A 17,521-nucleotide genomic window follows, 5' to 3' on the forward strand; every position below is an offset into this window, starting at 1 on the left:
TTTTTCTCCTTAAGATGCAGAAGCACAGATCTTTCTTTTTCTTCTTGGAGGCGGGGAGGGGGGGGCAGACTTGGCTGAAGATGGATCCACCTCAAATTTTAAGCAACCGGGAAATTTCTACCTGCAGGAATTGCTCATCTCTCACACAGTCTTTTGCAAGAACTATGCTGGTGCATACATGCTACAAAACACATTTTGGCTTTATTCTTAGAGACCTGAAATAGGAAACATGATGTTGTGTTGACTTGTGAGTACAGAACTTTGTGAAAAAAAAGCAGATTGCCTGTACACATCCTTTTAATCTTTTAGATGATAAGGGTTGTAAAATTAAGTCTGAAGATCACTTACATCTGATGGTTCTGCTCTATTACACATACAGCTTCCTCTGTTTAACTGCGTATTTTCCTGAACTTAGAGGTAAGATTAAAAAAATAATCATCACTGTTAACTATATACAGGGTCGTGGAAACAGCAGCAGAAGTTAAATGCCGAAACAGAAAACAAAAAAGATTAACAAATTTTACACCTTACAAGAATTTAAACTCAATAGAAGTTTATTCCTTTATTCTTCCTCCTCTAGAATTAAAAAAAAAAAAATCAATTAATATTTTTAAGTACATAATTTTAAAAATAGTGGTATATGATTGACATGTTTTATGTCCATTTCCTGAACAGCTTTAGCAAAATCAAATACAATCACTACAGTTACAGCAGTTCAACATGTATATGAAGATATTTACATTTTAATGTTCGTAAGTTATGCTCTTCACTTCCCGAAATGGCCTTCTCATGGCATAATTAAATGTCATTTGTGAAATGTGCTGTACTCAGATGCACGCCTGTTTTAATATTCTAGGGAAAATCTTCTGAAGGACTTTTACAGGGATCTACCAGGGGTTTAGATTTATGGCATTTTCTTAACAAGAACGCAGATGCAGTTTCTCATTGGAAAGGCAGACCGATTTCCAAATCAGCCCAATTAACAATAGCCTAAAAACAGTCAACATGATCTATACCATACATTTGTGTTATGTAAATTCTAATGTGGTGCTAAAATAACAGTGAAAACCTATGTTTGGCTAGAGGCAAAAATTCAGCTCTTTCCTTCTGCTTCTTTGAATTAATGAAGAGACACTTAACTAATTGCTTTGGCAGGCCAGTAGGCTGCCTTTGCTTAATAATACTATTAAGAATTCCACAAGGTTTCAGCTTCTAATACTAAGAATCTTCAGCATATGCTTTTTAAAAGTGAACCTAGGGAAGATTTTCCTTCTGAAAAGATGCTTTCTCTCTCACTTCCTCCCACTAAGTGCTGCACCAGGTATAATAATGCACAAACACGCAACGTGCAGTCCAAACTGGGCACTTGTCTGTCACAGGAAACTTAATACTTACAGAGCATTTTGCTAACAAAAAGATACTCAGAGCAACTTGCGAGTTCACAAATAATAGTAATCTACCTTTCCCATATGCCTGCTCCAAGCTTACCTGAAGTCAGTTTTGAATTTGCCTTTTAACTTGCTCAAAGGCACAACAGGTCTTCAATTTACATGTCTGAGTTGTGAACATGCAGCAAAATTCCAATTTCATTTCACAACAGAAAACAAAGAATCTAAACACCAAATTAGGTCCTAATTGCCCTTCTTCACACTTAGACTCCTCTTTTTCGCTAGTTCAACACTCTTTCTAGATCTAGTAATCCACAGGAAAGCAAAAGGCAGACAAGCATTTGAGAGATGGCTGGCTTTTGTCTTGGAGTCCACTTTTGTTTTTTAAATAATCTTATAACACTTAAAGAAAAAACACCACTGCCATAATCCAATTAGTTTCCTCTCCTATCTGTTTCATAGGGGCAGGGGTGAGGAACGGCCAGAGATCTAAATTGGTAACCAGTGATGATGTTAACATGCTCAGTTTAAAACTGCAGCTTCCCAAACACCCACTTAGCAGCCTAATTTTCTACAGAAAGAGATTCATTGAGTCAGAGAGGACCTGCGCATGAACACAGAACCATACAATATTTGCCTGGACATCAGCTTGAACAGGGCAGGCTCAGAATCAGATCACTTGTAACAGCTTTTCTTCACCTTTAGTGTGCATGAACTCTCAGATCCAGTGAATGTCTAGTTCTCTCAGTCAAACTGGAAGTTCAAGATCCAGTAGCAAATGCTTCACTCCAAATGAATCACTACTCTATAGCCTTGGTGTTAACACTATGCTTCACAGAAGGAAAAAATTGATGGTTCAAACTCTCTTGAGCAGAGGTCATAAACTAAACAAATACAGTCTTACACATCATTAGCCACTGTTCCCACTTCTAGACAGGATTGGCATTTAGTCAGCTCACAATCCTCCTCCTTCTGATAGTGCTCCAATCTTAAAAGACAGTAGCAATCTTCTGGAAACAATAGCAGGATAACGAGCAGAAACACGACAAAAAAGTACCTCCAGACATAAACAGGGTAAGATGATTAGGCCTAAAGAAGCACAAGAGGTCTTAGATCTAGAAGAATCTAAGACAAAACCTAGTCATCCGCACTCCGTATTCAATTGTAAAGGCAGCTCCTTGACCAATATATTTATTTACTTTATGCTTGGCGTGACTGTTTTTGTGGTTCTTTATAGGCACTGAATGTAACCAATACAAGATGCAAAGCCTTTGTATATGATTTTGGACTCCCAACAGCATGCATGACATAAAATTTTAGGAAGTGTGATACTCACACTAGTGCTGTGGAGTCTGTCTTGTATTAGACTCTCTTCCGTCACACTCTCCAGAAAATCTAAAGATGTGGTTGCTATAGCCATGCTAGTGGATGACACAATCCAAACTGGAAATGACTGGTACTTCATAGCCTCAAAGACCCCCTTGCAACTTACAAAAGAACATAGAACAAAAAATATTGGATGGAATAGGAAAAAAGTTATGCTCGTGACCGTGTTCCTTGGAAAACAATTCGCGTATCAAAGTGAAAAGGTATATTCTGATCAAAGTTACTCTCATTACTCGACCAACTTATACACAGGGTCTCCAACTTGAATTGTTCCAGTTTTGTCAACGGCAAAATATCTTCCAAAGAGAGGGCTGGATTTGTATAGGTGTCGCTCAGATGGATCACATAAGCGGTAACTGCAGAGAGAGAGAGCACTTCTTTAGGATCAGTGGTAGCACATCCTAAGCAGTAAAATATCAGCGATAAGAGACAAGATATGAATTGTGATGCCCTGCTTTGGTCAGTATACTATACTGAATACTAAATAAATATTATAATTACAATTATAATTACAATTATAATTAAGAGACATAAGTAGTTCAAATGGAGGGAAAAAGCCTGATTGTATTCATACATCCATGTATAACACATATACAAAAGACTTTATAAAAATAAATGCCAAAGTTACAAAGTTAGACCTTTAATACCTTAAATACTTGTTTTACCCCAGGCATTGACCCTAGCAGAGATGAAAGAATCTGGGAACATAAAGTTTGCAAGAAGAGAGAACTTCTTGAATTTTCTTACCATATAGAACTTCAGAAAGTAGAATGGAAGCCAATACGCACAGGTCCTTACACTGTATTATTGTGTCCCACACACACTTCAGACTAGTTTTAAAACACTAGTCTAACATTTGCTGTGATCAAGCCTAAGTCCACTTCCATAGCCTAAGAAGCAATAATATTTTTATAACCTTTTCAATGTTTCCAGAGGCTCCTTCCTGTCCAGGACCCCAGTGTCTGGGTCAACAGTTGTTAAAATACACCTGCAATGACAGACAGTGCCAAATCAATAACAGCTTCTTATCATGATTTTCTGTACCTCTATGTAAAATGACAGTCTCAAATGTTTACCTGGCACAACATACTGTCCCTTTCAACTCCACATCGCCAATAAGAATTTCCTCCCAGGCATCCTGAAGGAAGGTAAACATTATGCACAGACTAGACATATCTACACACAACCAGTTTTCCACAAGTAGTACAGGCATTACTTGAAGAAACAGTACCATTCCAGATGATCACCTTTACTTGCATCTTCAAGACAAGGACAGTTGTATTCTGGTACTATTTTAATGCTCAAATGTCTTTTGATGCAGATAATGTCAGGAATGCAGTCCTAAGACTACAGTATTGCAAGGGTCAGTTTCACTCTTGTGCTGAAGGCTATAAAACATCACATTGTCAATTTACAAACTGTCCATTTGTATCATTAATCGATCAACTATAGCATGCGTGGCTTTCCCTACTTTAGACTTAAAGACGAACTTTCAGTAGCAAGCCTGTCATTTAAATACTTATTTTACTCTTTGCTAAGCTAAACAAGTATTCACAGACCTGTCTTTTCCCTCAATGTTTCATATGTACTGGTGTGACCAGAAGCTGTATTTCTCTGAAATCCATATGTGAAAATGACAGAAGAGCAGCCTTTCTCATCCTTGTAGGCACTACCACACAGTAAAATTGAGTTACAAAGAAACATAAAGGCTTCAAAAAGACATTCAAGACAGTTACTGTACCTCCTCAAAAGCACTGGTATCTGTCACAAGAATATTTGGCCTGAAGTTCTGTATCTTAACTTTCTTCTCCATCCTGGTATTCAAATCTTCCAGTGAGGCTTCTGAGATGATCAACACTGGGCTACAGTCAGGATAGGCAACCTACATAAACACAAATCTTAAGGGTGCAGTATGAGCACTGATTGGCAGAAGGGCAGATATGTTAGAACCAGAGGCCACATATTAGCCTGACAGCATTAGGTTGCTGCATTCAGGTTTTAATTTTCCTGGAAGTAGGTTAGTAAGTAAAATAACAAGCCCTTTCGTATTTCAGTAACCATGGCAAGTTTCATTTGCTCAAATTGTAAAAATTAAACTTCTACTTATAAAATTAAACCAAACCACCACAACTTCTTCCCAAATAATACTGTATACATGTTCCAGATTTTATTCTGGGTGCTACAGATGGAACTAAGTATATCAGTAGAATATATTACATGGTAAGTTGTGAAAGGTACTTAAGATGTTTATGATCTGCTAAACTTCTCATTAATGACCTATAACCAAGTAACTGGATTTTTTCTATATAATGAATCTGCCTTATGCCAACACCAGAGGGAGTTTCCATACAGAATAGCAATACTAAATTGCAACTGTCCATTCATCAGTCTGCTTGGAAGTGGTAGGGCTGCCATTCTGGCAAATAAGGCAAATGAACAGTACTAAAAGAAAACTCCTATATATGCTAGTTTCACAGGGGGAAAAAACAAAACAAAACAACAAAAAAGCCAAACAACAACAGGGAAAAAAAGAGACATTTTGGCAAGAATTTCAGTGTATAGCTCTCCTCCTGTCTTTCTCTTCTATTATTCTCCCCCTCCATCCATACATGCTTTTAAAACCACATGATGAGCATTGGAATAATTATACAAATAATTCTGCCCTCTTTTCATGCTAGTATTCCTGAATGTCATCCCTTTTGCTGAAATCATTAATTTTCTGTATCAGTCTCAGTGCCTTTACATAATAACTGCATGTGTATAGACGTCCATAGCTGAATATCCCTTCTTCTCTTTGTGCAAGAACAAGCAAAATACCAATGTCCTATAGATAATTGCATCACATCAGTAAAGCAAGGTACTCGGAATCTGCATTTACTTAAAAAGCTTACACTCATCAGATACAGTTCAAACCATCCTTACATGAGAGAGTTGTTAGGACCACAAGCAGGGCATCAGTGGCTCCAATGATATAAGGACATCTGAGCACAGCATCTCCTTTCCCTGCTTGGATTAACTTTCTTTAATATCGCACCTTTAAGCCTCTTCCCACAGAAAGAGAGAGATGACACACATTTGGATGGCAATTCCTAGGCCCAGGACTATATAGCCCTGGGCTGAGCATCTTGTCTTTAAACAAACTGTGAGGTAACACAACTCATATCAGTGCACACCCAAGACCTAACCACAGATAGTGAATGGACACTTCCTATGCTACACAGATTACACCATCAAATTATATTTAAAAACCTTTCTTCTATTCATCGACGCAGAAAAGCAATGCTATTCAGTTCTGCAGCAAAACAGTTTCCCTTCAAATGTGAGCATCAGACTCTTGAGCTGTGATTGGTCAATAGTAAAGTAAAATTTAAGCAAGTCATCTCATCACAGAAATGGAGAATATTCTTGTGGTATAAGCACGACTGCACTGGTTCTAGCTGGGAAAGGGTTAATTTCCATGTTTTAGCAGGGAAAGAGTTATTTTTCACAAGAAGCTGAAAAGGGACACAGCTGAGGCAGCTGACCAAACTGGCCAGTGAGATATTCCATGCCATTAATGTCATGTCTAGTGCAGCTGGGATCATGACACTGGAGCACACGCCACCATCGTCTTCTCTCTGGGCAGTGAGCAGCTGATTACTCACTTCATGTATTCTTTTGCTGTTATCATTGTTTTGGTATTCTCTCTCCCTGCACTGCCCTGTCAAACTGTTCTTAGCCCAAGAGTCTGTAGGTTTTGGGTTTTTTACCCCACAGGTATTCTCCCCGGGACCCAATCCAGGAAGGGAGAGAGGGGAGTGAGCAGTTGTATCATTCCCTGTTGCTGGCTGGTCTCTGAGTGGTTCTTTGTTGCAGGCTGCTGGATTAATCCACAACAATGACTACACACCTTGCTAAACTGTGCTCATCACCAGTGACAGAATTTGCAGGTTTGGGTGAGCGAGTAGGAAAGAGTTAAAAGTCCTTTTGAGAAAAACAATGTTCACTTACCTCATCTGTGGTTCGGAAAACATTCATGATGTCCTTTGACTTTCTTGGCACCATGGAAGGCTCAAAGTGCACCAGTCGATATGGCTCTGAATTCAGGAAAGTGGTGATCCACTGAGCCACTTCATCTCCACAGTCCCTGCCCTGGATATCCAGCCCAAACACCCTGAAGGATCACAAGACACAAGCAAGTTAGCTGGAGTGCCAAAATGCTCGAGGACACTTATTATTCAAAGGCAAACAACTTGTTTTTGTAGTAATAACAAGATACAGTAAACTAACTGCCTGGATTATAAGGAGGTGAAAGTCCGTTTCTGAATTTGGCACAAGGATCACTCCCAGAGCGCAATCTCCTTGTGGTCATCTTGTTTTGAAAGCTACGTAACATGGACATAGCTGGATGATACCACTTGGTGAAAGAACAACCCAAGAAATAGCCTCTAGGTTCCCAGAGCTAAGTGTCACATTACTGATCAGTTCAAAACCTACCCATTTGCCATACTTTCAATCAAAAAAGGGTCTACTCTTGCATTTGCATGCAACTGCAACACCAAAAGATCTCTAGACAGAGATCAACTGGAAGGTAACTAATTTCAGAAAATGAATGACAGTTTAAAAGGACAGAATCGTAGAACAGAATCATATAATCATTTAGGTCGGAAAGGACCTTTAAGAGCATCAAGTCCATACATTAACCTAACACTGTAAAGTATGCCACTAAACCACATCTGTAAGAAACACATCTACACGTCTTTTAAACACCTACAGAGACAGAGACACCACCAGTTCCCTGGGCAGCTTGTTCCAGTGCTTGACAAGCCTTTCAATGAAGAAATTTTTCCTAGTATCCAATCTAAACCTCCCCTGACACGACTTGAGGCTGTTTCCACTCTTCATATCATTAGTCATTTGGGAGAAGAGATCAACATTCACCTCGCCACAACCTCCTTTCAGAGCAATAAGGTTGCCCCTCAGCCTCCCCTTCTCCAGACTGAACAACAACAGTTCTCCCAGCTGCCACTCATAAGAACTTATGCTCCAGACCCTTCACCAGCTTCGATGTCCTTCTCTGGACATGCTCCAACACCTCAATGTCCTTCTTGTACTGAGGGGCCCAAAACTGAACATAGGATTTGAGGTGTGGCCTCACCATGCTGAGTACAGGGGCACAATCACTTCCCCACTCCTGCTGGCCACAACATTTCTGATACAAGCCAGGATGCTGTTGGCCTTGTTGGCCACCTGGGCACACTGCCGGCTCATGTACAGCCAGCTGTTGACCAACACCCACAGGACTTTTTCCACCAGGCAGCTTTCCAACGACTCTTCCCAAAGTCTATAATGTTGAATGGGGGACTTGGCACTGATGAATCTCATACAGTTGACTTTGTCCCGTTGATCCAACCTGTCCAGATTCCTCTACAGAGCCTTCCTTCCCTAAAGCAGGTCAACACTCCCACCCACTTTGGTGTCATCTGCAAACTTACCGAGGGTGCACTCAATCCCCTTGTGCAAGTCACTGATAAAGATATTAAACAGAACTGGCTCCAACACCGAACCCTAAGGAACACCACTTGTGACTGGCCACCAACTGGATTTAACTCCATTCACCATGACTCTTTGGGCCCGGCAATGCAGTCAGTTTTTTAACCAAGTGAAAAGGACGCTTGTCCAAGCCATGAGTCAACAGTTTTCCCCCAGAATGCTGGGGGAAACTTTGTCAAAGGCTTTGATGAAGTCTAGGTAGACAACATCCACAAACTTTCCCTCATCTACCAAGTGGGTCACCTTGTTATAGGAGGAGATCAGGTTAGTCAGGCAGGGCTGCCTTTCCTAAACCTATGCTGACTGGGCCTGATCACCTGTTTATCCCGTAAGTGTCACATGATGGCACTCAAGATGATCTGCTCCATAACCTTCCCTGGCACTGAGGTCAGGTTGGCAGGCCTATGGGTCCCCAGAACCTCTTTCTAGTCCTTCTTGTGGATGGGCATCACATTTGCTGGCTTCCAGTCAAGTGGGACCTCCCCAGTTAGCCAGGACTGCAAATAAGTGATTGAAAGTAGCTTGGTGAACACTTTCAGCAGTTCCTTCACTACCCTTGGGTGGATCTCATCCAGCCCTATAGACTTTTGTGAATATAAGTGGATGTGGTTAGTTACTGCAACTGACATTTACAAACGTTATTAATTATTAATGTCCTTGATTGTTAAGGAAGCTTTCGTTCAGATTTTAGTGCTGTAAAAATTTAGCAAGAGACAAGTGAGACTCTTAAGCTCAAGCTTACAATATTGAGCTACTCTATATTCTAAGAGAGGTTAAAGATTTATAATGGAAGCAAAGTCCAGGGGGGCACTAAAAGCCACTGGCAGTAGAATAAAAACAAGTTTACACAAGGAACACTTTCCTGGCAAAAATTAAACCTTAACTCAACCTCCCAATAAACTTCAACACCAGTCATGAACAGTTCTATCACTCTCTTCAAAGTAGTGATTTTGACCCAAATGCAATTTCTTCTGCCTCTGCAATCATACAATGCACAGCTTAAAGGACAGATGCCCAGACAGTTCATCCAGCCTGAGCCCAGCTTCTAGGAGCCATCCATTACTCATCTGAGGGAAGAGATGAATCATTAGGGTGCTGTTAGCAGCATTCCTGCTCTGTTTACTGGGATCCCTGTAACAGCTTTGTGGCATAGCCTGGGATTAAAAACCATTGCCTCAGATAGCACTAAACTGCCTTCTGCTTCCCTCTGTTCTCTCAGTGCTTGTGTGCCTTCAGGCTGGCATGACAACATGGGTGAGGGACTTACAGCTTCCAACACCAGGCTTCTTAACAAAAGGGCTATAGAAACCCTCTAATATTTGAACAAATAGGAACTATGCCTACACAATAGCCTCAGTCCTACATTTGACTCCTCCAAACTCTGGATTTTTGATTATCCACATAAAATCTGTAACTGGACTTACCAGTTTTTAAAATTAGCATCTGTACAGCCTTTTGCAGCCAGACACGCTATTGCACTGCCTTAGCTACAACCAATCTGAAGTTACTGTGCTTGCCCAGTGATGGAACAAATACAAGTCTGTGCAGAGAGCCTTGGCAGCAAAGCATACTGTGCAGCAAGACAGCTACTCCCACTCACTACCTTGAAGAGAAGAATCTACAAGCAGAAGCCAAATCTTCATTTGCCTGAATACAGTACTATTTCCAAACCTCTTTTTTACAAATGGCTGAATGGATCAGAAAGAATTAGCCTTGAGTTGACAAACGGCAAATTATTTAAGCAGAGCAGAGACATATGAAAACTCAGGATTCCTCCTAAAAAGTATCAGGCAATGTTTAATTACAAGTATTGCTAATTTCATGTCCTTGAACACCACCTACAATGCCAGACAACTCGGTAATTTTCAAAACACATTTACGTGCATCTAACTTTGGCTTATTTGCACTCTCAAATTTTGGGAATTTTAAAGCCACAGTGTGCAATAGTTTATTAATACATAGAAAGGTGAAAAAGAAAATCAAGAGAGGAACAAATCATGGACATGTAAAACTGGAAAATCCAAAACAACTTTTCACTACTGGAATGCATTTAGCCTATTTAAATACTTTCCTACAGGCACAACAGATTTTAGAAAAAATAACAATTTGAAAACTGTATGGTTTTGTAGTGTTTGTGTTATCGATTAACGCATACAAATTACAGAACAGTCTCCACAGGAAATGCTATCACTTGTAACTTGCACCTGCCTTGTATAAACTGAGATACTGAACTATGCTCATAAAGGGTTTCCACAGCAACAGTTATGTTGAGAGCTAGCAAATACAGTTTCTTTCCGGTACCCTTCTAGTTCTAACCACAGCAGCTGGTATGTTGACCTTCTCCACTATCCAAAGGACAAACATAAGTATCTTTGTAAGGGCTAACACCACTTCCAGTTACTAAAGGGGTTTCCGCTTCCCCTTTTCAGTTTTCCAGCATGAATTTCAATACATGGCTAGCGTAACTATGCCTCCACTCATCCAGCACAGCTCTAGGCCCACAGCTAAATGACTACATTTGTTACCCATTCACCTGAAACCCCTTTGAAACAGCACCCACAGGGAATGACCTGCTCTCTGAGGATGCCCATCTTTCCCCAGTGACCACAGAGCGAGCCTCAGACAATCAAGTTACTAATGCAAACAAGTTACTACTGCAGGTACATGCCTGCAGACAGGGGTGAGGGAATCTAAACTCAGACATCTCACCAACTCCAAATGATCAATGTGTATCGAAAAATACTGACACATGTACTAGTGGTGACCAAGAAATACCAATATGTGTGACTATGAAATGCAACTGCTCACTCAAGGAAAAATTAGAACACTAGCAGTAAACACAAATGAGCAAACACAACAGTCGATAAAGACTGAAGATCACAATACATTTGGCAGATGTAGAATGTATGGTCTTTGAATACTGTGTCATCTTTTCCTGAAATTCATTTTGACCAGTGTATAGCAGATCAAAACTTGACCTTTCATAACAACAATCAGTCCTGGGCTCCTGTAGAGAATTTCACGCTCCAGTTTCTGGACAAGAAAACATAAACTGCCAAGAGTCCTGATAAGCAAAGCATGTAAGTGAGATATGGTATTTAGAGAGAAGGCAGAGGTAAAACCCCTTCCTCAGTACCTGCAGTTCCGCACAGGGTTTTTCCTGGGCAAGCTGATGGGCACACACACCTTCTTCATGTCAGGGGCCTCCAAAGTCAAGTGACCATTTTCAGAGCCAACAGAAACAAGGACCAGCCGTGGCTCTTGGCGAGCTGTAACCATGTGCCCATCTTCCTTGGTCACCAGCCAGAACCTGGAGTGCAGCAGGGAACAGAAAGGCACTAAACAGTGTTCAGGACTGGGTCGGGGCTGGCATGGCTGCACCAGCACAAGAGCCTCTCACTGGGAATCACAGAATGGTTTGGGTTGGAAGGGACCTTAAAGGGCATTCAGTTCCAAGCCCCCTGCCTTGGGCAGGGACACCTCTCACCGGGAATCATAGAATGGTTTGGGTTGGAAGGGACCTTAAAGGCTATCCAGTTCCAACCCCCTGCCATGGCTAGGAATACCTCCCACCAGACCAGGCTGCTCAAAGCCCCATCAACTTGGTCTTGGAACACATCCAGGGATGGGGCATCCACAGCTTCCCTGGGCAACCAGTGCTAGTGTCTCACCACCTTCATGGTGAAGAATTTCCTCCTTACGTCTAGTCTAAATCTCCCCCCCTCCAATCTAAAACCACTCCCCCTCGTATTATCACCACAAGCCTTTGTAAACAGTCCCTCCCCAGCTTTCCTGCAGCCCCTTCAGCTACTGGAAGGTCGCTACAAAGTCTCCCCAGAGCCTTCTCTTCCCCAGGCTGAACAACCCCAACTCTGTCAGCCTGTCCGGGTCTGGGAGGCGCTCCAGCCCTCGGATCAACTCTGCGGCCTCCTCTGGTCCCGTTCCAGCAGCTCCACACCAGTTCCACCCCGGGGATCCCAAGCAGGGCTGCTGCCCCGTACCTGTCCCGCAGCTCCCCGCTTTGCAGCCCCAGCGGCGTCACCCGCGCCCGCCGCACCGCCAGCCCCCGGCACGACTTCACCGGGTACACGAACAGCCTCAGCACCGTCCCCACGCGCTGCAGGCGCTGCCGCCGCCGTCGCCGCCCCGAGGCCCCCCAACGCCACGCTCCGAGCAGCGCGCCCAGCGCCAGCAGTGCCGCCGCGCCCCCCCACAGCCACCCCGGCCGCGCGGCCCGCAGCCACGGCACGAGCAGCATCCCCCCCGACGACATGGCGAACGAGTCTCTGCAGGGGCGGGGCGCGGCGAGGGGCGGGGCTGAGCGGGACGGGGCGGAGATGGGTGGGACAGGGGGCGGGGCTGAGAGGAGCAGGGGACGGGGCGGGGCGGGACGGGGCGGAGGTGGGTGGGACAGGGGGCGGGGCTGAGCGGGACAAGAGGCGGGGATGTCGGGACGGGGGCGGAGCCGAGAGGGACGGGGGCGGGGATGGGCGGGACAGGAGCTGAGCGGGACAGGGGGCGGGGATGGCTGGACAGGGGACGGGAATGGGCGGGGCAGCGGGCGGGGCTAGCCGGGACATGGGGCGAGGGCACGTGGGTGGGTGTTGGTGATGCACACAAGGGGTTAAATCCAGGTGGAGCCGTGGTAAATGGACTTAAATCTAGTTGGAGCTGTGGTGAAGGGAGCTATTAAATCCAGTTGGAGCTGTGGTAAATGGAGTTGTTAAATCCGGTTGGAGTTGTGGTAAAGGGAGCTGTTAAATCCAATTGGAGCTGTGGTAAAAGGGCTTTGGAGTTAAATCCAGTTGGATTCATGGTAAACAGAGCTGTCAAATCCAGTTGGAGCAGTGGTAAAGGGAGATATTAATTCCAGTTGGAGTTGTGGTAAATGGAGCTGTTAAATCTAGTTGGAGCAGTGGTAAATTGAGTTGTTAAATCCAGTTGGAGCGGTGGTAAATGGAGTTAAATTTAATTGGTGCTGTGGTAAATGGAGTTGTTTAATCCAGTTGGAATGATGGTAAATTGGTTGGAGAGGGGCTATTCATAAAGGCTTGCGGTGATAGGACAGGGGAGAATGGGTATACACTGGAGAGGGGGAGATTTAGACTGGACATCAGGAACAATTTCTTCACCATGAGAGTGGTGAGACACTGGAACAGGTTGCCCAAGGAAGTTGTGGATGCCCCATCCCTGGAGGTGTTCAAGGCCAGGCTGGATGGGGCCTTGAGCAGCCTGGTCTGGTGGGAGGTGTCCCTGCCCATGGCAAGGGGTTGGAACTGGATGATCTTTAAGGTCCCTTCCGAGCCTAACTATTCTGTGTTTCTAAATGGAGCTGTTAAATCTAGTTGGAGTAGTGGTAAATGGAATTGATAAATCCAGTTCATGCCGCAGTAAACAGAGCTGTTAAATCCTGTTGGAGCCATGATAAATGGAATTAAGTCTAGTTGGAGCCATGGCAAATGGAGTTAAAACCAGTTGGAGATGTGGTAAATGGAGCTGTTATATCCAGTTGGAGCCATGGTAAATGGAGTTAAATCCAGTTGGAAATGTGGTAAATGGAGCTGTTATATCCAGTTGGAGTCATGGTAAATGGACTTCTTAAATCTAGTTTGAGCCGTGGTAAATGGAGTTGTTTAATCCAGTTGGAGTGATAGTAAATGGAATTGATAAATCCAATTCTAGTCATGGTAAAGGGAGTTTGAAGTTAAATCCAGTTGGAGCCGAGGTAAATGGAGTTGTTTAATCCAGTTAGAGTGGTGATAAATGGAGCTTTTAAGTTCAGTTGGAGCAATGGTAAATGGAACTGTTCAGTCTAGTTGGAATGGTGGTAAATAGAGTTGTCAAATCCAGTTGAAGACATGGTAAATGAAGTTGAGTTAAATCCAGTTGGAGGCATGGTAAGTGGAGCTGTTAAATCCAGTTGGTACCACAGTAAATAGAGTTAAATCGAGTTGGTACCATGGTAAATGGAACTGTTTAATCCAGTTGGAGGGGTGATAAATGAAGGTGTTTAATCCAGTTGGAATGATCGTGGTAAATTGAGTTGTTAAATCCAGTTTGAGACATGGTAAATGGAGTTAAATCCAGTTGGAGTCGTGGTAAAGGGAGTTAAATCCAGTTTGTACTGTGGTAAATGGAGCTGTTAAATCCAGTTGAAGTGGTGGTAAAGGGAGCTGTGAAATCCAGTTGGACCCATGGTAAATGGAGCTGTTAAATCTACTTGGAGGGGTGATAAATGGAGCTGGTAAATGCATTTGGAGCAGTGGTAAAGGCAGCTGTTAAATCCAGTTGGAGGCCCATCACAAGTGGTGTTCCCCAGAGCTCTGTGCTGGGTCCAGTTCTGTTCAATATCGATTGCGTGGGTGAAGGGACTGAGCATAACCTTAGTAAGTTTGTGGAAGACACTAAGCAGAGGGCAAGGGTCAATCTGCTGGAGGGAAGGGAGGCTCTGCAGAGCAATCTGAACATGCAGGATTGATGGGCTGAGACCAGTGGGAGAAGGTTCAACAAGGCCAACAACTGAGTCCTGCACTTGGGACACAACAACCCCGTGCAGCACTACAGGCTTGGGGAAGAGTGGCTGGAAAGCTGCCTGGAAGAGGAGGACCTGGGCGTGTTGGTTGTCAGCCAGCTGAACATGATGGCCCAGGTGGCCAAGAAGGCCAATGGCATCTTGACCTGTATCAGAAACAGCGTGGCCAGCAGGACCAGGGCAGTGATTGTGCCCCTGTCCTAGACATTGGTGAGGCTGCACCTCGAATACTGTGTTTAGTTTTGAGTCCTTTGCTATTAGAAAGACAGTGATGTGCTGGAACGTGTACAGAGAAGGGCAACAAAGCTGGTGTAGGAGCTGGAGAACAAATATCATGAGGACCAGCTGAGGGAACTGGGGCTGTGTAGCCTGGAGAAAAGGAGGTTGAGGGGACCTTATGACTGTCTACAACTACCTGAAAGGAGGTTGTAGAGAGGTGTGTGTTGGCCTCTTGTCCCAAGTGATAGGTGATAGGATGAGAGGGAATGGCTTCAAGTTGCACCAGGGAGGTTCAAATTAGACATTAGGAAAAATTTCTTCACTGAAAGGGTTCTCAGGCACTGGAACAGGTACCTAGGGAGGTGGTTGAGTCCCTGCCTCTGGAGGCGTTTAAAAGGTGGGTCGATGGGGTGGTTCAGGAAGTGATTGAGTAGTGGACAGGTGTGAGTGGGCATGATGATCTCAAGGGTCTTTTCCAGCCTTGTGATTCTATGGTTCTCCACCACCCGCAAGCTGCTGCTGGCCAGGGGTCTGTGGGGCCAAAGGCTTCAGTGGGAGAAAGAGTGTGATCACAGCATGAAAAATAAAAGTCTGAGCACACACTGTGAGCATCCAGCCTGACAAAACACAGGCAGCGAATGCACTTCTTTTAATATCTGGGCTTTTAATAGAAGCAATGTTGCAGGAAAAGTATGCACTCTGTAGAAATACATGAGTACATGAAATGTCAGCCACTTGGTTTTGATACAAGAAGTAGTTACTATTACAGAAAGTGGAATTTTTTTTAAGCGAAAGTAGAGTTAAGTTTCATCTAAGTAATAGTGGTTTTTTTTAAAGTTAGATAGAACGTCCCTCTGATAGCATGTTTTCTCAGTGTTTTTCCAGACCCTATTCGTTCTTTGGAGATGATAACACATGCAGTGTGATCTGTGCTGAGCAGGTGCCTTTTCTTCTGCAATCACCTCTGTTTGCAGCCTTTCCCCATCTCAAAGGCAAGGGCAGGCAGAGCTGGACCCAAAGCTCCGAATTAGCAAGAGTCTTGACTGTTGTGAAGTTCATAAACACATTAAAATGAGTCTTGGAAAGTAATAGAATGTGCATAAGATTTTATCAATATGCATGTGAGTGGGAAATACATCCTGTCCCAGTGAGCTCTTGTCTCGCTGCACACAATTGATGGAGGTTGCTCCCTTGTGTTGTGCAGCCTTGATAAAGGATGCTGACTTTCTAAAACTCCAACACAAATCTTAGAGAGTTTATTTGCTGGCATTTTCAGTACCAGTTTGACTTGGAGAAGAAGGGGGAAACAGGTGGCTTGCAGCATAGAGTTGATGGAAGGAGGGGAGGACACACAAATAGCAGCGTATGAGGACACCTTAGGGGACATGGAGTCATGCCCAGCACTGCAGATGTCCTCCTCCATTTAGCAGTATACCCTCTCCCCTTGTAACCCTAATGACTGGTCTGAAATGGGGCAGAACTTGAGATAGAACTGACACAGGGTAGACTTGGGGTATCTCTCGCAGGGCTAATCTCCTCACTCGTGGGCTTTCCCTGCTCCATTCCTCCTCACAGCTGTGACAGCTGCCTGGCAGCAAGCCTGAATCCACCACATGCTGTCCCTGCAGCACAAGTGGCTTGCGACCACTCACCCACAGTGACACACTCCATCTTCCATACCCCTGCCCCCCCTACCCACCTCCCGAGTTTTGCCAGGTAAATCACAGGGGCTAAGCTGCTTGGTCTGATTTGACCAGACCTCCAGCACCACCTTAAAATTGTTGACCCACTGAGTCAAAACTAATTACTTGTGGTGACGTTTCACAGGAGAGGAGAGCCAGCCCTGCTGAGTAGATTAAGAGCTCTTGCACACTCTTTGGTAACTGTTAATCTTCTCATTTAACGTGGAGTCAATATTTTGTAATTTAAGTGAATTCACACAGAGATCTTTAATTTGCAACTGCACTCACAGGAGTAGAAAAAAAACCTTTAAAGGGAACCAGGCATCTAATATATTAGCAAATGTTCAACAAAACTGCAGTGACTGTCTAATTAATAAGCACTGTCTGATAAGCAGTACTTAGAAGCATGAATCAAAACAAATTAACATGAGTACTAAACGGATAAAAATGCAGACCAGTTTTCTAATCTAACAATAAAAGCAGTGAATCAAATGCAATAAATGAAAAAAAATAATATTTATACTGGTCAAAACTTTTTAAAAAGCATGGGAATTTTTCTGATGAACAGTGATGCTTATTTTCAAAAGCTTAAGGCAAAAATGAGTAACGATCTCCCATGAGTTCTCAAGCACTGGTAGTATTCTCTGCTGTGCAAATCACAAAACGCAGAAGGCTTTTGCCCTCTGAAATTCAGTCTATAAGGCATCAAAATGACGGGATTTGGAATAAGAAGAGAAAAGTGCTGGATGATTTACTGCTTTCTCCTTCAGTGTGCCAGTGAA

The 17,521-nt window shown here is 43.5% G+C and overlaps 1 protein-coding gene across 1 annotated transcript; it reads right to left on the reverse strand.

Moving 5' to 3' along the window:
* Window positions 1-294: 294 nt before the first annotated feature.
* MTARC2 (mitochondrial amidoxime reducing component 2) lies at window positions 295-12,600 on the reverse strand. The gene is made up of 7 exons (XM_009568127.2): window positions 12,308-12,600; window positions 11,443-11,616; window positions 6,765-6,927; window positions 4,516-4,656; window positions 3,851-3,912; window positions 3,691-3,762; window positions 295-3,130 (listed from the first exon to the last, which is right to left on the reverse strand). Exons 1-7 carry the CDS (start codon window positions 12,577-12,579, stop codon window positions 3,004-3,006), a joined length of 1,011 nt encoding a protein of 336 aa, XP_009566422.2. The 5' UTR covers window positions 12,580-12,600; the 3' UTR covers window positions 295-3,003.
* Between the last annotated feature and the right edge of the window lie 4,921 nt (window positions 12,601-17,521).

The sequence above is a fragment of the Cuculus canorus genome, chromosome 3 (assembly GCF_017976375.1).
Source record: "Cuculus canorus isolate bCucCan1 chromosome 3, bCucCan1.pri, whole genome shotgun sequence".
NCBI classification, from domain to species: domain Eukaryota; kingdom Metazoa; phylum Chordata; class Aves; order Cuculiformes; family Cuculidae; genus Cuculus; species Cuculus canorus.